Below are 23,198 nucleotides of genomic sequence, written 5' to 3'. Positions count from 1 at the left end.
TCCCGCCAGGGAACGTGAAGAAAATGCTCTTTCCTGACAGCTATGATGGGGTGGTGGTGGTGGGGGGAATACGTGGGGATGTGTGTGGGCAAATGCTACCCAGAGGCGACAGTCCTACTGCATCTCTGAGTTCTCTCCATCCGCCTGTCGCTTTTGCTGTTCAGAGACTCTGCTGTTTCTGGTGCTGGGGTCTGAACTCTCCCAGGAGCCCCTGCCGTGCCACTGCCTGCCTTCCTATCTGTCTATCTTGTCCATGGTGTTAACAACTCTTCTAATAAACTCCTTAGCCCCAGTAATCCGTTAGTCCACTCTGGACCAACCCTGCGGGTCCAAAACCTCACAGTACTGACTGGCCCAGGAAAGCAAACACAGAGACTGTGGGGCTGTGGGGAAACACCAGATCAAGTACAACGACTTGTGCGAATGGGGAGAGCACCGCGAACCGACGCGTTTGTTTCTTAACAAAACTGTGCTGGAGAATGCACAGTGGTTAAGAGTGCACAGGGCTGCTGCGGCGGACTGGAGCTCGGTTTCCGCATAGGGCAGCTCACAACCGCCCTTACCTCGGGCTGCAGGGTGATCTGCCGCCTTTGGCTTCCTGGCACCTGCATTCACGCGTACGAAGCCACACAGACACATGGGTTAAAGACTCAGAGAGGCCGTTTACTCGGAGGGCGTGTGACGCACCGGCGAGATTGAGCCCAGGGCCTGTGGCGGCGGAAGGAAGGAAGCGCGAGCACAGGCCGGACACGGTGGAGACTGTGCGCCCGGGGGAGGAGCCTGAGCGGCCAGGGCGGCGGGCGCAGCGGCCCAGCCATGTCGGCCGAAGAGATGGTGCAGATCCGCCTGGAAGACCGCTGCTACCCGGTGAGCAAGAGCAAGCTGATCGAACAGAGCGACTACTTCCGCGCGCTCTACCGCTCCGGCATGCGCGAGGCCGTGCGGCCCGAGGTGGGCCCGGAGGTGCAGCAGCTGCGCGGCCTGAGCGCTCCGGGCCTGCGGCTGGTGCTGGACTTCATCAACGCGGGCGGCGCGCGCGAGGGCTGGGGCCTGAGCGAGGACGAGCTGGCCGAGGCCAGCGTGCTGTCCGAGATGGTGGAGGCCGCGTCCTTTCTGCAGGTCACGGCGCTGCTGCGCTTGCTGCTGTCGCATGTGCGTCTGGGCAACTGCCTGGAGCTGTACCGCCTGGCGCAGGTGTACGGGCTGCCCGACCTGCAGGACGCCTGCCTGCGCTTCATGGTGCTGCGCTTCCACCAGGTGCTGTGCCAGCCCCAATTCCCGCTACTGCTGTCGCCGCCGCAGGCTCCCGGGGACTGCAGCCTGAAGCAGAGGTTGAGGGAGGCCCGCATGCGCGGGACCCCGGTCCTGGTAGCCCTGGGGGATTTCCTCGGGGGACCCCTGGCCCCGCATCCGTATCAGGGGGAACCCCCGTCCATGCTTAGGTACGAGGAGACCACGGAGCGCTGGTTCCCCCTGGCCAACAACCTGCCCCCCGACCTGGTGAACGTCAGGGGCTACGGCTCAGCCATCTTGGACAACTACCTCTTCATCGTGGGTGGTTACAGGATCACCAGCCAGGAGATCTCGGCCGCACACTCCTACAATCCCATCACCAACGAGTGGCTGCAGGTGGCCTCCATGAACCAGAAGCGGTAAGTGCAAGGGTGGGGGGCGGAGTGTCTGCGCCCTTCATTCATTGCCCTGGTGTCTGCTGGCCAGAGGCGATGGCATCTCTCTGAGTGCTGCTGGCCTGTCGCCTCTGGCGGAGTTCCCAGTGAGCCCAGGGGTTGCCAAGAAGACAAGTTGTGTCAGTTAGCCTAGTAACCTCTTCTTACAGGTGCAGGCCCCAGGTAAGAATGGTTTCTCTGCCTCAGACATGCTTGCAGAGAAGGATATTGGGAAAGATAACTGTTGTTTTCCTTTCTCTTTTCTTGTCAGACCGAATTACGGAGACACTAGCAGTAACTGGTAACTCTAGCTTCGGGAATTTTTGTCGTTGCTGATAGTAACTTTGAATCCTTCTCACTTGGGTAGGAGAGAGTGCATCCACTCTCCCTAGGATGACGTAAGAGGTCTGTCATAAGATTCTCTTTTCTTACCTTTCCGTTCTCACGTTTGTTTTCTATTTCCTTCTAAGACAGCGATTTCATTGACCCATAACTTGAGCCTGGAGTGATCAGCTACAAAATGGGCGTGCCCTTGTCTCTGAGTCCGTTCCCTACCGGGACGCCTCAGACACCCTAGTCTGGATGCCTGAGTCCCTTGTGGCTGTAGCATTAACATGAGCATATAAACCCTACATATACATAAATACCTACACATATATACATTAGCATATATATTCTCCTGCATAGGTTCAGGTGGTTTTCCTTTATCTTGGTATGTTCCTCAGGCTGGTCTTGAACTCCTGGGCTTGCAGGTCTACCATCCTCTGCCTTCCAGCCTTTAGAGAGCTGGGATTAAAGATGTGCAGTATGGCATTGGCTTTCTACATTAAATAACCTGTTACTTATAACTTCAAATGTACCACATCTACAATGTCAATGGTTGTCAGACTGGCTTGGTGAGAGAATGGCAAAAAACAGCTTGTACCATTCATTTTCTCCCTCTTACTGCTTGAAGATGCGTTCCTTTCCACCTCACCCATCTTTCCTATCCTTTGAAGTGAGGCAAAGAGTCAGGTGAAGAAAATGAAAGCATATAGAGAAGCAAATAAAGGAAGAATTGGGGAAGGAAGAGGAAGGGAGTAAAGGCCACAGGCCCAAGTGGCCTGGGGGACAAGTCAGGGCTTGTAGAGCGGGCCTGTTACCCCAGCTGCTTGGAAGCCTGAAGCAGGCAGATCCCTAGTTAAAATTCTCTCTGGGCTTCAGCATGAATTCCAGGCCAGCCTGGATAATGGAGCAATAATCAGAAAGAGTAGGAGAAAGGTGTCTCAGTGGGAGAGAGCTAGCCTAGCAATTATGAGGCCTCAGATTCAATGCTGATGTCCCAGAAGTGGAAACAAGAGTAGCCAAGGACAGGACAAGCACTCTTCTCTCTCTCTCTCTCTCTCTCTCTCTCTCTCTCTCTCTCTCTCTCTCTCTGTCTCTCTCTGTCTCTCTCTCTTCTTTCCTTTTTCTTCCTTCCTTTTTTCTTTTTTCTCTCTTTTCTTTCTTTTTCTTTTTTCTTTTTTTTTTTTGACGCAGCTTCTCTGTGAAGTCTTGAATGTCTTGATTCTCACGCTGTAGACCACGCTAGCCTTGAACTCAGAGTTCGTCCTGCCTCTGCCTCCCGAGTACTAGGATTAAAGTTGTATGCCACTACCACCCAGCTGAGGACAGGCACTTTTTACCAGGCCACCGGATGCCATCCAAGTCCCACAGTGGTCCATTCCAGGACAAAGGGACCTTTAAGTCTGAGATTATTTGCAGAAACATACCTTGTTCTGATGGCTCAGAGATTAAGAGCACTTACTGCTCTTATGTAAGACTGGTGTTTAGCACTCCACATCCATATCTGACACCCCCTTATGCCTTTACGGGCGCCCACGTAAATGTGCACATACACACACAGGCATAAAAACATAAAAATAAATCCTAAAAATCCCAGCAAGCTCAAGTGTGAGAAGTAGATATGAATGTGTTACCCCTCTCCCTTCCAGAGACTCCTAACTGGGGTTCAGTGTGTTTCATCCAGCCTCCTGCAATAGGATATTTCTATCACGGAGATGACACAGTAGCAACCCACCTGTAATCACCGGGCTTAGGCTGCTGAGGCAGGTGGAACTGTAGTTTAGCCTAAGCTAGAGACCCTTTCTGAAAACAAACAGAAACAAAGTAATAAAGTTATGTTTTAGTATCAAAAATGTTACTTTATAACAATTTTTAAGAGCTTTGATTGAATCAGCAAAGGTGGTGCAAGGGAAGATAGAAGGTTCCAGGTTCTGTCTTACTACCTCTTCCCTGTGTATTGTCAGCTCTGTTCACGTGGACTCAGCGTGTCATCCGTCCTCAGCTCCACAGTCCTGACCTCTCACTGGTCTTTCTTTTTAGCTGCAGATCCTTGGTCTGTTTTCCTCAAAATGTTCTTTCTGTGCTCTTTAAACGTGGTCAAGTTGTTTTCTAGTTCCTGCCTCATGCGTCTGCCTTAGAAACTGTAAAGTGAGTGTGTCCGTCTTAATCACACTGTGACAAGCACCTGAAGCAGCTTCAGGAAGAGAGGGTGGAGAAGGCACGTTGGTGAGAGCCTGGGGTGGCAGTCAGGATGCAGGGAGGATGGATGGGGTTGCTCAGCCGGCTTTCTTTTTTTTATACAGTCTGGATCCCAGATGGTGGAATATACCACCCACTTTTAAGGTAGGTCTTCTCTTATCAGTTTATCTGATCTGGGACATTCCTCACAGGCTGCCCAGAGCTTGTCTCTGTAGCTCTAGATCCTGTCACAATGACAATGTTAACCATCACCACATGTCCCTGGATTCTCTCTTCCTTTCCTTCCCTTCTCTCTTTCTTTCCTTCTCTCTCTCTCTCTTTTTTTTGTCTTTTTTTTAATTGGATATTTTATTTATTTACATTTCAGATGTTATTCCCTTTCCCCATTGAGTGCCTAGCTGAGAAAATAGGAAAAACAGGTGTCGGAGGAGGAGATATTTTGGGGACCAAGAATGATGGCTAAGAATACATCGTGGAACAGAGTGTTAACTCATGGCAAAGAAGAAAAATATTCCTCACCTCCACCCCTACCCAGGGACCTGATTCCTCCAAGGAGGCCCTACCAGCTGGTTTCCTCATGATGTCACGTGACTCTATCCATGGGCTAGTACACTGATGAGGTCAGGGCCCTCGTGACTCAGCCTTCCCTAAATCTATGTGTGATCAATGCAGGGGACCAAGCCACATGTATCTATACATGCATGTCATAGGTACTATAAATGCATAGATGTTTATAGAAATACAGATGGGACTAGCCATTCTCAGTGGGGAGCTGTGTGTATTTTCTCCATGAACGAGGTATATATACATGTACTTTTACTCTAAATTTATTATGGTACTTAATGTTTCTTCTAATTAATGGTTACTGTATATGGATCTTTTGTATTCACAGATGTATATTGATATAATTTTTATTTTATTTTATAATAATTCATTTTATTTATTAAATTTTATTTTAAACTAATACATTATTTTATTTATTTTTTTTGAACTTTCTGTATATATGAGAATGACCTTGCATTTCTTATCCTTCTGCCTTCACCTCATGAATTGTATGATTAGAGACATACACCAGCACACTGGCTTGTTGTTTGGAGAAAGGGTCTCACTTTTTAGCCCCAGCTGCCTTTGAACTAGAGTAGAAGCAAGTCCTCTTCCTGCTTTGTTCAAGTGATGGCAGTAAAGGTGTGAGCTAGCTACTTCTGTCTTGTTCATGTTTGTGTGGCATTCCAGGCTGTGTCTGGTGGCATCTATTTGCCCCTGTACACAATGCTGTATTCCACATCCTGGTCTATGTGTATGACTGTCTTTGGCACATGTGAGTTGGCTCCAGGTTAAAATCTAGGAATCTCTGAGTGGGCAGGGCAAGGTGTATGCACGTTTTATACTTTGGCTGCTGCCCAATTGCTCATAGAAGGCTTGTAATTTTCTCATGAGCAGTGTTGGATTTTGCCAGTCCCCTCTCCTGCCAAGATGAGATGCCCTCCCCACCCTATGCATCGGGCAACTCTTCAGTGTGGTATCTTCTCGTCAGAACATCATTCTTTGCAGATGCTTATTGGCTGCATTTTTGTAAACAAATGAGCTTTGAGACAGGGTTTCTCTGTATAGCCCTGGCTGTCCTGGAACTCTGTAGATCAGGCTGGCCTTGAACTCAAATCTGCCTGCTTCTGCCTCCCAAGTGCTGGATTAAAGGTTTGTCCTACCACTGCCTGACTATTGGCTTATCTTTTTAAAAAAAAAGGTTTATTATTTTTATTGTATGCGTTTTGCCTGCATATATGTGAACCTTGTGTGCAGAACCCACGGGTCCCAGAGAAGGGCACCAGATCCTTTGGAACTGGAGTTACACATGGTTGTGAGCTGTGATCTGGGTGCTAAGACTCAAATCCAGGTCTTCAGCAGCAGCAGGCATTGCTCTTAATTGCTGAACCACATGTCCAGCCCCTGCTTATCATGTTCAAATCCATATTGGCAGTTTTATATGGCTATAATTGTGGATCTCTGACTATTAATACAATACTGGATGGGTTTTTCCATGCTTTTTTTTTAGTATGATCTAAAACTGGAGTCTTATAATGGCAGGGAAGGTAATATCAGTGTGTAGAGTGAGGGTAGGTGTTGTGGGAACCAGGTATAATATGTCAGCATGGGACACCTCACCCTGGACCACACTGGTTATTCTTTAGGGGAGTGAGGAGTTGGAGTGACCAGACATGAAGTATCCCAGTTTTTAAATGTTGGCAATTTATTCTGACCCGTAAAGAAGCAAATCACCAACAATAGAAACCTGGCAGAGCAAACAGAACACAGTGCCAGCTTTGTAAGCTCCAAGTCCAGGCTTTGGGTTTGAGTGGCTGCTTGTAAGAAACAGTTTTATCTTTTCAGCTGGATTTGCTGTGTGTGACTCCTTTTATATCCTGTAGTGTGTGGAAGTCTCTCCCAGAGGAGGATGTGGACAGACTCACATGTCTTACAATTCTGCCTTTTTTATGTTTGGATGTGACTCTTTGAAATTTCTTTTCAAGGTATAGTATAAAGTCATAGGCTTGAAAATGACCATACAGGTTGGTAAGATGGATCTTAGTTGGTTATAGGCACACACTTACTGCCAAGCCTGATGAACTGAATTCAAGTCCTTGGACGTACACAGTAGAAGGAGAGAGGTGATTCCTGCAAGTTGTCCTTTGACCTTTCATGTGTGCTGTGCCTTGTGTACATGCTCACACACATAAATAAGTGTAATTTAAAAAAAAAGAAAATACTGTTCAAATACTAGCAATTTATTTATTTATTTATTTATTTAATTTATTTTTGAGGTCCCTTTTCAGGTGTACAACACTGGTTCATTGTCAGAACATACAGATTTGACTCTTGACATGTGAAAGTTTGTATGACCACAAAATTCCCTTTCCTCCTCACCTTAATTAGGGATGGCTTGCAGGGACTGGCCACTGACTGCAGGTGTCCTTTGTAAATTTTTAAAAAATTTCTAAGACTGTCTCTACGATCTTCCTCAGCCCTGGGCCTCTGCTCTGAAGGCGAAGCCGGGTGGGTCCTGTTTGTATGAGAATGCAGCAAGGCCAGAGAGGCCTTGCCAACAGCTGTCTGCTGGCAGAGGAACGTGGACTGGGAGCACTTGGAGATGCTTTACCCTTGGCAGCAGAGCCCACACAGCTAGGCACTAGGGAAGGAGGGAAAACGGCAGGCCTGTCTTAACCTCCACAGCTGGATTCTGACCAACAGTTGAAACTGCTTTTGGTTTTTGTTTTCTGACTTTCCCACAGGTGGTTGTAGGAGCCACAAAGAGTGTTTCTGTTTTCCAACTTCTCCCATCTCCATCCTGGTCCCCAGTAGAGGTCACTACAGCTGAGGAAGGGAAGGAAGGACAGAAGGACTGGATGGGCCTGGGGAGGAGCTTCCTGTTTCACAGTAACAGAATTGTTTGTAGCAAGTAACTGTTGCGTTTTTGTTTCTGGAACTCTGTTTCTGGGTCAGGTGTTGTGGCTACTTTGTTATTAGTCTCCAGCATCTCTGTGAGGTTGGTCTCATTACTGACCCCATTACCACAGTGTGTTTAGTTCCTTTTTACACAAAGGGCCAACCTCAGCTCTGGTGTCACTCTCCTCACTGTGGTTTGCGTAGCTGTTAGTCTGTGGACAGGTATTTAGAAAGGTCACATCATTTAGCTTTTGATTTTTGAGACAGTGTTTCTCTGTGTAGCTCTGACTGTCCTGGAACTCATTCTGTAGTCCAGACTGGCCTGAAACTCACAGAGATCCGGCTGCCTCTGCATACCCAGTGCTGGAATCAGAGGTGTGGGTCACCATCAGCCAGTGACAAGTCACTTAGTTTTAAGTGTGTGTTATGAGTCAGGGGCTTCTGTATAGCTTGGCCTGGCCTCTCTGAACTCTAAGATCCTCCTGTCTCAGCCCTCCCATCACCCCTGCCTCTGCTTTGGGAATTGAACCCCGAGCCTCAGGCTGAGCCCCTGTTCTATAGCCATCAGGCTTTGCATTTCTTCCCAAGGGGAAGGGGAATCAAATTGCAGCCATGCCTTATTTGTGCCTCTTCCTTTTTACTTACCGCGAGCGAATCCTATACAGCTACAAAATGAAGGCTTATTTGGTATTACAATTACCTTTCTTCCTGAACACAGCGTGTCAGGGGTCAATATGAAGGAAGAAAAGATGACTGTGAAGTAATTGATGGCTCACATGCACACTCACTGCCCCTGACCTGACAAGTGGGAGCTGTTTTAAGAAGTTGGAAGTGAGCTGTCAGGGATTTGTAGGTGAGAGCACACACTGAAGAATTCTGGAGGCCATTTGTGCTGTAGGGAGAAGCCAGTCCTCCTGGAGCTAAGAAAGTGAGGCTCAGGGCTGGAGAGAGGGCTCAGGGACTCCTGCTGAGCCTGACAACCGGAGTCGACCCCAGGGACTCATGTGGATGAAGGACAGAAGTGTCCTCTGCCTTCTGTCTGTACACTGTAGCATGTCTACCCTACATGCATGCCGACATACAGACATACACATGTACACACACACACACACACACACACACACACACAGAGAGAGAGGGAGAGAGAGATGCAATAAATAAGTGTAATCAAGTTTAAAAGCAAAGAGGGGCTGGAGAGGTGGTTCAGCGGTAAAGGGCAGGCACTGCTGTTCCTGTTCCAGAGGACCTAGCAACCACTCGGGGTGGTTCATAGTCACATGAGCACCTGCAAGCATCTGCACACACCCCTATATGCACATAGTTAAAGAAATAAAAATTTAAAAACAATGCCAAGTCTCTTCCTCCCCCTAGGGCAGACTGTGTGCTCGACTCTATTTGAGAGTTGGGGAAACTGAGACACATATCTACTGAGCTTCAGTCACCTAGCTGATCAGCAGTGGAGTTTAGATTTCTCCATACAAGTCTGGAGTTGGAGCCCTCGGTGGTGTGCCTCTAAATTTAGCAATTGGTTTGTTTTCAGGTGGCTAGCCCATCTGCAAGCAAACCCAACATTAATAAACGTTTCTTTTGATGAGAGCTTGGGCTTACTGGGCTTGGAGGGATGGAATTGTTTACTTAGCTGCCAGTCCTCAGTTTCAGAAAAAAAAGGACCTCTTACCTGTTTGCCTAAGAGCATGCAAGATGAATTGTGCATGCTGTTTTGATACTGCAGAATTTACTATCTGTGTACCCACCCGTGGGAAGTGAAACCACCCTGAGCCAGTTACGATCTAGAGCTTGTTTACGAACATGATTTCCTCTGGTTCACCAGACCTGCACACACAGAGGGAGCATGATGGCTGGATGTTAAGGATCGTTGGCAGTGGGGAGAGTGAGCAGTGTGAATCGGAGACCGCCCAGGTGCTACCACCAGGGTGAAATCTGTCTGCATGGCTGGGTGGATTTAATGGCCTTGAGGCTCTGGATGGAGAAAGCTGGGTTCACCCTCACATTAGGAAAACAAAGTGAACAGTTCATATGCACCCAGGCACCTGTAAAGAGCCATAGCTTCTAAGTGATCTTTCCTCCACTGTGCCCAGGACTCCCTCTCTCACCTGCACAGCTTCTACTGTTGCTTTGCCTTTGTTAGCTGCTACTGCCCCTAGCTTTCCTACCATGTAATTCTTCCTGGAGCAAGCCATTTTGGAGTTAGATACGAGGACCATGCCTGGCACCTTCATTTCACAAAGCAGAAAGGTTTGGGCCAAGAACATCTCTTGTTTGTGTGTTTGGCCACTAGGGTGAGATTCCCCTGCGTTATAGATGAGGACCTGAAACAGACGGATGGGCTGTCCTGCTGGTTGTGAGGAGCTGAGGCTGAGCCACCTGAGGGGCACATGGCCTTTGTGCTGTAGGTGGGTTGTGAATGTGCCTGTTGTGTGTCTCTGCAGAGGAGTGGGGACACCCTCAAAACAACTGTTTCTTACTTAGCTAGTATCTGAAGCTGATGACAACACATGTATTGATAATTAGTTCAGCTTAGCTGTCCTCATTTATATGTGGCAACTGAGTATATAAAACTGCCTTCCGGTGAATTGTATCCTTTATACCTGTGTTTGTACCTGGAGCCTCCTCTCTGAGGGAAAATCAACTACCCATTCTGTGAGGAGAAAGCCGAGGGGCGAGTCTGTACTCTGTCTCTTCTGAAGACTTATTTTAAAGGTACTTAAATGCACATCTGTGTGATGGTAGAGCACTGATATACCAGTGCCCGAGGAAGCCAGAAGAGGGAATCAGATTCCCTGGAGCTGGAGTTACAGGAGGTCCAAGCTGCCATGTATGTGCTGGGAACTGAATTTGGGTCCCGTGCAAGAGCAGCCAGTGGTCTTAACCAACCAACCCTGCTTTCTTTTTCTGCTTATACTGCTAGAACGTGTAGTGATCTTTTAGCATTGGTGGGTTGTGTTCCTGTCCCCCCTGCCTTTTCCCTGTCCCCTGCCCCCCCACTCTGTGTATAAGTCTTAAGTCTTGGGAACTTCTTCCCCAGCTGGTGAGGCTGTTCAGTGAGGTTATGGATCATTTAGAATGTGGGTCTCTCGGAGAAGGGTGATACAGTCACAGAGGGTGGGATTTGAAGACCACACCTGACTGCTTCCTAGTTCCTTCTGTCTCTGTGCCTCCTGCTGTACTATGGTGTGACAGCCTCCTGTTCTTGCCACCAAGAACTGTTCTTCAAGTACTCCCTGCCAGGATAGGCTGAAGTCCTGTGAGCCAGAAGCCCTTCTGTGAGCTGTTCCTGTCAGATATAGGGACCACAGTGACGTGAACATACTGACTATGGCTGGGGATCGGTTCAGGTCTGAACTTTAAATGTCACAGGCTGCACATCACTCCAGCATCCTCCTGCCTTTTAATTCATCTCAAACTGCATGTAATAGAACAGAACCCATGAGCTCTTTAGGTGGCTGTTGCAGTCTCATCTAAGGGAGGTGTCTGTACATGTCCAAGACAGATGCACTGTGTTATTTACATTTGGGTCTGAAGCTGCTAGCTGGATCCAGGCATGACATCTTCCGATGAGGAAAGCTGACCTCAGTATAGAGCAGGTGCCCTGTTTCTGGCCTCAGGCCCACAAGCAAGATTGGTTCTTGTCACCAAGAGCTGTCTGTTTGTAGTTGCTTGCATCTGTGGATTCCCATTCTTGTCCAGCAGAGTGTGGAGTAACATCTGAGAAGTCACCTCTGCCGTCACCAGGCAGAATGGCTCTGACTGGAACACTTCATGACACCTTCTGCTGAAGAGCTTTCTTCCATGACACGGCCAGAACTGACCTTGTGGTCTGTGTCTTTCTTTTAGATCTAACTTCAAACTTGTGACCGTCAATTCGAAGCTTTATGCCATCGGCGGGCAGGCTGTTTCTAACGTGGAGTGCTACAATCCCGAGCAAGATGCCTGGAATTTTGTGGCTCCCCTGCCAAACCCTCTGGCTGAGTTCTCTGCCTGCGAGTGCAAGGGGAAGATTTACGTCATTGGCGGATATACCACGCGAGGTGAGTGAGTGGCGGTCAATCGCTTTTGCATAAGCTGCAGCAGCCCGGCTGGGGCAGGACTGGCCAGAAGAAGCTATGTATCTGAGTGCGATTTTATGAATCAGATGCTATATACTTAGCCTTTCTTAAAGATATGAGCCCTGAGGCAGGATTGGTTAGGCAGGAAGGGCCTTTGATGACTTTATTTGAGCATGGACATTGTTCATGGAACTGGGAATTGTAAAGGATTATGAATGTTCTTTGTGCTTCTAGAAACCCAGCCTTATGGTCAGCCCCTGAAACCTGCCCATATTGGAGGTTTGAATCACAGCTTGTGAAAGAAGGGTAAACTAAGCACTCCTCCCCTCAGAGTTAAACCCACTCACTGGTGCCATGCCAGAGCTAAGTCTGGGTTTTGCTTTACCAGATAGAGACCCTGAAGCCCAGGTCTGGGGGCCAGTTCCTGTGTCCCATGGTGAGATCAAGAGAACTCTTTAGACCAGATGATAACACCGGTGCAACATGTTATACCGTGTATGAGCACATCTGCCTGATAGATGTTTTATAGGAGTAGGGTGGAAAAAGACCGTCCCCGAATTCAGTGCTTCTGTGCATAGCAGAGAAATCCCAGGCATCAGAGTGGAGAGCATCATGGCCGGGTGAGGTGCAGGGTAGAGCTGTGTCCTTCTTTGTGTCTTTGCCTCCCTTGAGGAGGCTGCCACCAAGTGGTCTCTTGGCCAAGAGCACTTACTTCTGCTTTTCGTGCATCTGGTGTGCAGAGCCCACAGCTGAAGGTGAGGAGTAACTGGACTCATGGAGTTGTTGGTGTGTTTGGCATGGGCACACTCCTTTGTGGTGTGATGGGGTAGACAGAGCTCACTAGCCCTGCTGACCACTGCATGAGGGAGACTCTGGGTTTGCAAATAAACACATGCAATTCTAAGTGACAGACACCCATATAGTACTCAGATAGGTGACCCATTAACTGGGTGTGATCGTGAACTCCTATAATCCTAGCACTGGGGAGGTCCAGGGAGCCGGGCCAATATTTTAAGGCCAGCCTGGGAGATGGTAGAGCATATGTCTAAGAGAAGAGGAAGAGAGAGAAAGCTCTCAGCAGGGTGCTCCAAAGGTTCTAGTCTTCCCCACCTCTTCATTCTCTGGTGGTTTCTTCATGCATATCTGCCTGTCTTCATATGGCTTCTCCTGCCTCCCCTCTTCCTCTTTCTCACCCGGAAGTCCTGCCTACTCCTTGCCCAGTGATTGGTCCCCTGAAATCTTTATCCATAAGGGGAAGGTTCTGCTGCATACAGCATCAATTGATTTCACATGTTTAAATAGCCATCCATGGCATCTGACATGCCTAAATCCTACATCCTTGTTTCTGTTTTTCTAGGAAACTAACTAGCTAGGTTGTTTACACGGACATTTCTCCTTGTTTTCAGGCGATGTGGTTTGTGTTTTGAGGCCAGGTCTTACCCTGGCACAGTCTATGGTGTAGATCTCTGTAGCTCAGTCTTCTTGTCTAAGCCTCCAGGTGCTGGGATTCTATGCATGAGCCACCACTGTGTCTCAGCGAGCGATTCAGAATCCATCATGGCTGACATGGCACACGCTTGTTCCTTGGCTTCTCTTCCACACAGGAGCTGCTGGCTCCTGCCAGTGGCACTGTTCTGGTAGATTTCCTGGCTCTTCCATGACCTTGGCTAAGCAAACGGTTGTAGATTTGACCTGGAAAACCCTTCTTGTGTGTTTTGAGCTTCACAGCCACCACTACCATGCCTTCTTCACTTAGGCCACCCAAGATGATGTCCATCCTGGATTCTCCATGCCAGAGACCATGCTGTGCGGTCAGAGGTGGACTGGATGGGTGTTTGTGTTCTAAGCTGAGAGGGCTGGGCACTGGCTGTCCTCTCTTGCTCTCCTCTAGTCTGGGTTTTCCAACGCTTCCTGATAGTTCCTGTAGTTACCATTTCAAACAGGTCTTCCTAATTGTTTGGGGGAAACAAACAAAAACAAAAACGAAGAAGAATAAGAAGAATAAGGATAAGAATAAGAAGAGGAGGAGGAGGAGGAAGAAGAGGAAGAAAAACTGGGACTTGAATTAGATTCTTATCCTTTTGGTTTCTTAGAAGAAATATTAAAAATTCAGTAAATAATGGTTCATGACTTTTTGCTTTTTGTTTGGTTTTGACACAGGGTCTCTCTATTATGTAACCCTGTCTGCCTTAGAAGTTGCTGTATAGCCCAACTCATAAAGACTTACGCGCCTCTGGATTAAAGGCGTGCATCACCACACCCGGCTAGTCTATGACTTTTATAATAGATTTTTTTTGGTTATTTTAGTTCTTTGTCAGGCAGCAGAGAGATGGAGATGCCAGGTGTGGTTGCCCATCCCTGTATTCTTATTACTTGGAAGGCTAAGGCAGGAGGGTTGCTGCAACTTTGAGGCCATCCTGGGCTACATAGTGAGTTCCAGGTCAGTTGAATGCAGGCTAGAGAATGAGATGTCCCCCAAATCAGAAAACAAAATAACAAAAAACAACAGGCAGAAATTCAGTAGTAAATCCTACCAACCCTAAAGGGCAGAGGAATCTTTAAATGTAAAGACCCAAAGATTGTCTCACCAAGTCAGACTGCCTGCTGGCTGCCTGAGCCAGTGCTCAGTGAAAGGGGCACAGGGGTGGGGGGGAGCAGAAGTCCCAAGAAGACCTACAGGATGTTGGTACAAGGAGAAGAGCTTGCTTGTGACCCAACCAGGTGTCCTGGGAAGATTAACCAACCCCTCCTTGGCTATCTTCTAGAGTGACCTTGTTATCTAATCTCTAAGTAGATAACATGCAGACCTTCGAGAAGACCAGAAAGGCAGCTCCCTAGGGCTGGAAAGCTTGTGGGCACAGGGACCAGAATACACTAATGACCTCCTCCCCATTCCCTACTAGCTTGGAGTCAGATTTGGCTCTGGGGTTATCTTTCTGTCTGCACCTCCCTTCCTTAGACAAGGTCTTACTGTGTAGCTAAGGCTGGCCTTGAGTTTTCAATCCTCCTTCCTCAGCCTCTGGGAGCTGAGATTACAGATGCGTACCACCATGCCAGGCCTGAGTGTAGAGCTCTTTGCGTGTAGCTACAGGTGGGGTGGGGTGGGGTGGACTGTGTTCCACCTGCTGTGGGGGGGTCCACCGCTGTAGGAGGGGCTGTTACTATAGGTGGATACGTTGCTATGGGTGGATCCATTGCTGAGGGAGGGTCCATTGCTGACTGAGGGTCATTCTGTTGTGGATCCGGTCCGTTGCGGTAGGTGAATCTGTTGCTATGGGAAGGTCTGTTGCTATGGGCTGGTCCAATGCTATCTCCAGATCCTGAGCTGTATCCTCTGCTCACAGCTCACGGTTTTTGTTGCTTGTTTAGCAATAACAGACAGAAACTTCATTTTGGGGGGTTGCTAATAACTTTCTTTTCTTTTTTTCTCCTACTCTGTGGCTAAGACCATTTATGCTTTCTTAGAGAAGAAAATGTTTTAAAAGTCAGTTTAAAAAGAGACAAGTAGCCGGGCAGTGGTGGCGCACGCCTTTAATCCCAGCACTTGAGAGGCAGAGACAGGCGGATTTCTGAGTTTGAGGCCAGCCTGGTCTACAGAGTGAGTTCCAGGACAGCCAGGGCTACACAGAGAAACCCTGTCTCGAAAAACCAAAAATAAAAAATAAAAATAAAAAAATTAAAAATAAATAAATAAATAAATAATAAATAAATAAAAGAGAGACAAGTGATGTCCTGTGGATGGAACCTCCCAGCGTTATTTTCTGTTTTCTTATTTTGGGGACCTCACCAGGTCCTTATGCACACTAGCAAATACTCCACATACCTAGCCTTCTTTTTACGCTACCTTCGAGGCAGAATCTCACTAAGTTGCCTAGGCAGGCTTTGAACTCACTTTGTATCACAGGCAAACCTTGAACTTGAAGTCCTCTTACCTCAGCCTCTCAAGTAGATGGTAAGACAGGCTGTTTTTTGTTTTGTTTTTTTGTTTTTGTTTTTTTCAAAAAGAAAGACTATATTTTTCCTCAAAAAAAAAAAAAGTAGTAAAAAAAAAACCCCACAATGACAGAGAAGGCTTTCTTCACCTGGCCCTGACTGTTATCCATGTGACCACCAGCAGGCCTGAGGTGGGGTCTTTGATGTATCTTGAGTGCTACATTTGGGAGGTAGGTCTGTGAGTGAATCTGCAGGAGCTGAAGCTTTCCTGTATCTCCTGACCCTGAAAACCTGCTTTGCTGGTGGTTGGATTTTGGCATGGTTCTTATGGTTTGCCAAGACGCAGAGGGCAGGGGCTGGACCTATCTTCTGTGTAGTCAGGCATTCTCTAGCTGTCTGAGAATCTGAAGCTATTGGGTTGTATGCTGATCTTGTGGCTTAGCAGATTACAGTGCAGGGCAGGCTGCTCAGGCAGGTGGGACTGTGTAGAGCAATGTCACGTGAGGCGTTTTAAGGGTTGTACGGCACTTCCTCACCAGACCCTCTTCCTGCCCATCTGTCCATCAGTCTCCTCTCCCCTGCCACACAGTCATCACTGTTTCAGTGCTGTGAATCCTGTTTGTTCAAGTGTAATCAGGTAGGACATCTGCCTGGGGCTCATCTGGATGTCTAGGTAGATATACCACCATTTTGTTGAGGAATAAGTTTTAGGATGTGGGTTTTCCATTTTGTTGTAAGGCAGTGTAGGTCACTGGAGTTCAAGTCTCTGATGGCCAGAACGTCTCATTAAAGCATAGAATCCACTACAGTGGTGTGAGGGTGCCCCGAGGTAGGCTGCAGTCAGGGCTTGATGAGGTTAACTCTTCCCTCAGAGGACATGGGGTCTTGCTCTGAGGTATAGCATCTCAGCATAGCCATCTCTCTAAAGCAGCATCTACAAGTCATGATCACATCAAAGCTGTCCCTTTCCAGGCTGCCCTCAACTCAAGATCCTCCTGTTCAGGCTTTTCTAGTGCTGGGATTGTAAGTGTGAGCCACTACACACACTGGCTTTGTGGTTCTGAGGTTCTCCCAAGAAGGGAGGTGCCTGGGAGGAAGGTAGTGGGGGAGGAATCCACTTGACCTCTGCCCCATCTACTTAGAAAACCATTTCTCTATCCCCTGCCTTTCTGAGTGAGCTTCAACTGCCCACAGCCACATGGTCTGTGTGCCGGAGGATACCTCCTCACTGCCCAGGTGATGTCATCTGGCCTCTGTGTGTGTTTCCGAACATAGTCTGTGTGCAGAAGGATACCTCCTCACTGCCCGGGTGATGTCATCTGGCCTCTGTGTGTGTTTCAGATCGCAACATGAACATCCTGCAGTACTGCCCCTCCGCTGACCTCTGGACGCTGTTTGAGACCTGTGACGTCCATATCCGCAAGCAGCAGATGGTGTCTGTGGAGGAGACCATCTACATTGTGGGCGGGTGTCTCCATGAACTGGGGCCCAACCGCAGGAGCAGCCAGAGTGAAGACATGCTCACTGTGCAGTCTTACAACACGGTCACTCGGCAGTGGCTCTACCTGAAGGAGAACACGTCCAAATCGGGCCTGAACTTGACATGTGCGCTGCACAATGACGGTATCTACATCATGAGCAGGGACGTCACCCTGTCCACCAGCTTGGAGCACCGTGTGTTTCTCAAGTACAACATCTTTGCTGACAGCTGGGAGGCCTTCCGGCGGTTCCCAGCCTTTGGACATAACTTATTGATTTCCTCTCTCTATCTGCCCAATAAAGCAGAGACCTGACTGATTCAACAGTATTTAAAAGAAAAATCTGGTTCAAGGAGGAAAAAAAAAAGGCAAGCCTTTGAAATACTGACTCCTGAAGGGACACAGTGGGCTAACATAGGTCACGTGCGTACTTAGGCGGCTCAGCTGTAAATAAGCTTTCTTGAACTAATTACTTGAAAACTTGGGATAAAGAGACCAACCCTATTCTTTCCAGATTGTTTTTTTTTTTGTATCACAGGAACAAATGTAATGATAAGTATTCATCCAAACCTAATAGTCTTGGGCCAAAAACTAAAACCCACTATTAAAAAGTAGACCGCTGGGGTCTGCTTTATACAGGCTGAGGTCAGTAGCTAACCTGATAGTAACGGTTTTGTTCTGTGTTTTCCCTGCTGGGAATGGAATCCGGAGCTTCATGCTAGTCCAAAAAAGATGACTTTAAAAATGCTCTTTCTTCAGGTCACCTAAGATCTCGTCAGTAGGAACTTTCATTTTGTCAATCAGTTTATTTGACAAGTGTTAGGATCCGTCCACTTCTTTAGCCTCTGGCTTCCTCCTCACCCAGTCTCTCTGGGCAGACACTTTATCATACATTTGCTTTCAGAAACCCTAACAGGTGGGTCCGACTTTTTGACATTTAGAAATCATAGTATCATTTAGAAACCTTGTACACCTTGAGTTACCCTTTAAAAAAAAAGTCTCTTAATGTTCTAAGTAAGTTCCTGATGTTGTATTGGCTGTTTCTTAGCTTTCCTTGGGGCCCACAAGCTACGGTTGCCCTGCCTACTCCAGGGATAGAGCCAGAGAATCCACCCATGCAGCCAGTCCATCCACAAACCTGGATAAACAGCTTCTCAGCTACTTCCCCAGTCTTTTTACGATTGAGAGCGCTGTCGAAAGTAAGACTAGTGAACCTCTTACCTAGTGTGTGGCAAATGAGGGTCTGTGTGGGTCACCACAGCTGCACTGTGAGGTCTTTGTTTTTAGAAGATTGCTATAAACATTTTATAAATTAAGTCTTAAACGAGGTGGAGTACTGCCTAAGGAAAGATGCCTTGGTGAGTCACTTTCGTTGAATATATTTGACTTAGTTCTTGTTTCAAGACAAAAAGAAAAAAAAACAAACCCAACTTTTTTGCACATTTACGTGAGGTTTTCTCCTAGCTTGATCTTAGCCTTAGATGTACAGCTGTGTTTTGCCTTTTTAAGGAAAGGATGGCTGTGGCTGATGCATGCTAAAAAGCAGGGGAGATGTTCTTCACAGACGTGGATGGCCTCTGCTGGCCTCTGAATTGAGGTGAGACGCTGGCCTTACAGCGCCCATGCCAACAGCGGTGAATAGCTTAAGGACCTGCCAATCATGGGTCTTTGTCTCTTAAAAGACTCAAGGGCCCACTTAGTGTGCAGATGAGGCCCCATGTTTAATCTCTGGCACTTGTAACAGCAACGAGGTCCTCACCTACAGAGATTTCGATTGAAGAGAATTTGCTGCTACCTTGTAATGGAGTCAGCTAAAGGAACTGGACTCCATCTCTGCACCAGCAGTGGGCCGCTTTGCATATTTAAGAAAGCTCCATAGAAAAACAAGAACTACAGGCAGATTCTTCCTGGTTCCTTGCACAGCTGCTCTCTTGGTGGCTGGGCATGGGAGAGGGGACGCTCACCCCCAGTTGGTCTTCAGTGTCATGAAGGAGTCACTTCAGGGTTTCTTTACAGCCAGGCCTCTAATCGAGCCTTAGAGCCTAGTTATAAAACTCTTATTTGCACAGCGGTTTAGACGCTCTGTTAGTCTTTATTTGGGACATGGTGACAGTTCTTAGTGTCTTGTTACGAAATCTACCAGTATTCAATCAACCTGCTTGTAATGTGGTTAGAAGCATATACACCGTTTCCAAGCCTCATCTGTTTTCAAACACTAAGTCTGTTTTTTTCTCCTTTTTTTTTCCCCCTCTTAAGACAGGGTATTGCCTTACAATCCAGGATAACTCCAAACTGGAGAATCTCTCACCTCAGTCTCCTAAGTGCTGGGATTGTATGCCTCTTGCTACCATGCCTGCCTTTATGTATTACTTTTTAAACTTTTTTGCTTGGTTCTATTCAAAAAAACAAAGCGTTGAGCTAAAATCTTCACCAAGATGTTACTTATATAATAGATTTAATTTGTATTAACTGTAGAATTGAATTTTGGGGAGTCTATAATTTCATTACTGCACTTTATGTTTGTTGCTATGGATCTTCATTTTTACGCAGCCTAGTCTTGAATTTTCAGAGGAGACTGGCAGTTGAGTTAGCAATGGACAAAGATGGGCAACTATCTTGTGAAAAAACACATCTTGGAAGCACATTATGGTGTCTACCTGTTGACTAGTTCTCTACCCGATGGCCATCTTTGGACATATTTCCTAATGCCAGCAACTAGATTCTTGGACCAAATGAAGTTCTAACACTGGCATCTACGAAGTCCTCACTCCAGGCTTGACATGTAGCCCGTGTGCGATACATATACAGACTCCCAAGGGAAGTTTGTTGTTCTTGCTGCCAACTATGCTTGGAGAAGAGAATTATGTCATAGAACTGAATGGGTTTTATGACATCTATCTGCCGGTGCCCTTTACCTGTCTGGGTGTTCTGAGAGCCCTTGGAGTTCAGCTGGTGCCGACTGCAGATTCCAGCCAGGATGATCGTGTTCCTTTGGAAACCTTCCCTCCCTCCGGCAACTTCTTATGTGATACTTTGTATTTCTTCCCACTCTCTGTTGCCTTACCCACCCTCCAGATGCTTCTGAGGGGTTCTAACTCCCACTGTGTGTCAGGAGGTGTCTGGGAGTACCCCCATGAGAGCTGCCTCCCAAGTATGCACTCCTACTCGCTTCCCTTGGCACCAGAAAGGTTCTGAGATGATTGTGTGAGAATCTATAACTTATGCAGTCTGAGCTAAGATATATTGTCAAGGTACCTAGAAGGCCGGAGATGCTAGCAAGAAACACATAAGGCTTAAAATTAAGCATGAAACCAAAGAGACTTTGACCTTGCTGTTTTTGCGTTGTTTCTAAAACCAGGAACCCAAGCAATTTTAAATGCCTTAGGTTTCCACTCAAGCAGAGGGAAGGAGAGGATACTGTAGCTCTATTCTGGGAGAACAGAGGAAAGTATTTCTTTTTAATAAACTTTTGTTTATAGAACATTAGGGCTGCAGTCAGTCCTCAGATTTCCAGGTAAAGTTACAAACCTGTCTGGCCAAAGAGGTAAATAGAAGGGGCCCTGATGTCTTTGTCAAGGTGTTTACTAAGCTTAGCTTAGCACTGCTGACCTGAGGGGGCTACAGGGCAAGGAGATCATACTGAAGGTTGTCTTGTCTTTACACAGGAGGTGTGGAGTCTGTGTGTATACTCAGTCAGGGTTTGCTCACAGGAGGCTTGCCAATCAGTGCTACCAGACATCCCTGGCACCCCACCAGAGTGAAGTAAATGCCAGTTCCCACCCCTCCTTCAGAGACAGTCTTTATGAAGGGAGCTGTGATCTCTGGAAGCAGTGAGCTACTTAAACTCCATTCCTTGGTGACCAGAAACGTTAGTGTTGGTTTGAGACAGAGCTTAGCCTGAGGAACACTGACTGAGCCACTGTCCCTGTGACAATGTGCTCTCATTTCAGCCATAGTCAGAGATGTCCACTTTAGTCAGGCACACTGGGCTCGGTCTGGTGGCCCAATCTGCCCACTGCCTTGTGATTTAGTAATAACCCCTGGAGCTTGTTTGTCCTTCAATCTGAACATCATATTCCGTGTTTCAGGTTTTTTTTTTTAAACTGTATGCTTTTTTGTTTTTAAAGTTAACTACTTTTTATAATCCTTGCACTTTGCAGTTTGTGAAAACACAGAAATGATGTGGAACATGTTTTATTTAGAACTCACTCAGCACTGTAGCCCCACAGATGGTTCTAACAAAGGCGGAGGGAGAACAGGTAAGGATTTGGCTCAATCAAGCTCAGCGCTGGTACATTTACGTGTTTGCCTTTAAAACATTCCCCTGGAAGAACTCAACAATGCTCCCTTGGACACTTTGTCACTGAGGTTGGTTGAGTTTGCCTTGCCGATGACTATCGAGTGGTTTCCACCCTAGGTTTAGTGTACACGTTTGCTTTTCACTTTTGTTAGTTTGGGAACACAACAGGAAATACATCGTGACTGCCAGCTGCCACTTGACATAGCCATATTCACCCATTCCTACAGGAAGCCCGTGAAATGAAAAAGAGGGTCCATTCCGAAGAGCCCAGGGTGCTCAGTGTTTCCGTAGGGCTGGTTGGTGCTTTCCATAGCTTGTCACTGGCAAAGCAAAGGAAAATGTGATTTGTTGTATCACTTCAGGGTGGGATGTTTCTCTGTCCCTCCAGTGTTTTCTTACCTAGTTATTTTTATGGAAAAGGATAATCCTCAAGATACATTCTGTTATGACTGACACTTTCCGTAGTTTGGAGTGTGGCATAAACACACACAACAACATTGTTGCATATCCGTCACAGTGTTTGTGCATCTGATGCCTGTGAACCACGGAGCTGTGTTCATTTTTTTTTCTTTACTATGGAAGGAAATGTCTTCAAATAAAATAGTTCTCAATCAGCTTTTGATGTATGTGTGATGAACAAAGCTTGGAACCAGGGGGTTAGAGCTCCAAAGGGAGGGGGCTGTGAGCTTCTGCTGGGATTCTGGGAGGGGGTTGAAGTCTAAGGATTTCTGAGTCAGTCTTCAGCCTCTGGGTCGTTATCTTTGAGTCCCTAGAATTCTGACTAGAGTCAGCCTGGTTGGTATACTGCACCCATCTCTGTCAGCCTGGCCAGTGTTCTGCACCATCACGTGGTCCTCTCCTGACATTTTTCTCCCTCCATTCCAGGAAAGTGGAAACACATGGTTCCTTGCTTTTGTTTTGTTTTTATTGTGACTCTAGCCATGAGGCTGGGTCAGTGTCCCTTTATGAGAGGCTTGTGGTTGCTTCACGTGCAGGAACATGTGAATGTGCATATTTAAGAGATACGACTTGGTATGCCCACCTTTATTCCTGGCTGTGTGTGGGGAGCATCTGTGGCAGTGACTGTGTCAAAACACAGCGTGATTCACAGACTCCCGGGTCCAGGAAAGTTAGGGAAATCAACTCTTCATAGGGAGCTATTAGGTTCTGACAATCTATGAATGATCAATTAACCGTGTTCTACACACCCATGACACAATGGTGAAGAAAGACATCAGACACAAAATACCTAACAGTAGCTGAGGCACCAGAAGTTCTTAACCATCAGAATTAGCCCCATGGTCCCAAAACTCAGAAGGACAGCACAAGACTCGGGAGGCTCCTCCCAGAGGAGAAAGATGGCAAACACAGAGAAGAGGAAGTTCTTCAGTGGAGCTACCTCCAAGCTGTGCAGCTTTCATGAGTAATCCCTGTCATCTATGATCCTGCTATCTATTTCAGTAAGTAAGCTCCCTGGTTCACCATGTCTGGGTAGAATCATTTCTCTGGTGTGTCTTTAGGGCCCTATCTAGGATGAATAGATTTTATTTTTGTCTATGTTAACAGGTAAATATAAAAAATATATAAATGTTCTCTTCCCCCGTGGAGAATGGTCAGCCGGACTGGGTGGGAACCCATGGTTCTGCTTTGCTTTGTAGCTGTATGTCCTATGGCTAGGAGAGTGACTTGTGCCCACACGACCTCTCTGAAAGCCCAGTGAGATGCTGGCTGCTCTGCAGGCTACAGGCCCAGGGTTGGTGGAGCCCAGTGGTTTGAACCTTTTAAAGTC

General features: G+C 47.1%; 1 protein-coding gene across 1 annotated transcript; it reads left to right on the top strand.

The window, feature by feature from the left end:
• The first annotated feature begins 373 nt into the window (after positions 1-373).
• On the top strand, positions 374-22,023 carry Klhl42 (kelch like family member 42). The gene is made up of 3 exons (XM_028757615.1): positions 374-1,652; positions 11,487-11,680; positions 16,973-22,023. The coding sequence occupies exons 1-3, from the start codon at positions 817-819 to the stop codon at positions 17,422-17,424; spliced, it is 1,482 nt and encodes a 493-aa protein (XP_028613448.1). The 5' UTR covers positions 374-816; the 3' UTR covers positions 17,425-22,023.
• The last annotated feature ends 1,175 nt before the right edge of the window (positions 22,024-23,198 follow it).

Source organism: Grammomys surdaster, unplaced genomic scaffold, assembly GCF_004785775.1.
Source record: "Grammomys surdaster isolate TR1022 unplaced genomic scaffold, NIH_TR_1.0 126176, whole genome shotgun sequence".
NCBI lineage: Eukaryota > Metazoa > Chordata > Mammalia > Rodentia > Muridae > Grammomys > Grammomys surdaster.
This window is presented reverse-complemented; position numbering and strand designations above follow the sequence as displayed.

Bases quoted from the DNA above. Each gene is read 5' to 3' on its own strand.
- Klhl42 (XM_028757615.1), top strand. From the start codon at position 817: ATGTCGGCCGAAGAGATGGTGCAGATCCGCCTGGAAGACCGCTGCTAC. The intron at 1,653-11,486 runs GTAAGTGCAAGG...TCTTTCTTTTAG, and splicing joins GCCTCCATGAACCAGAAGCG to ATCTAACTTCAAACTTGTGA. The intron at 11,681-16,972 runs GTGAGTGAGTGG...TGTGTGTTTCAG, and splicing joins TGGCGGATATACCACGCGAG to ATCGCAACATGAACATCCTG.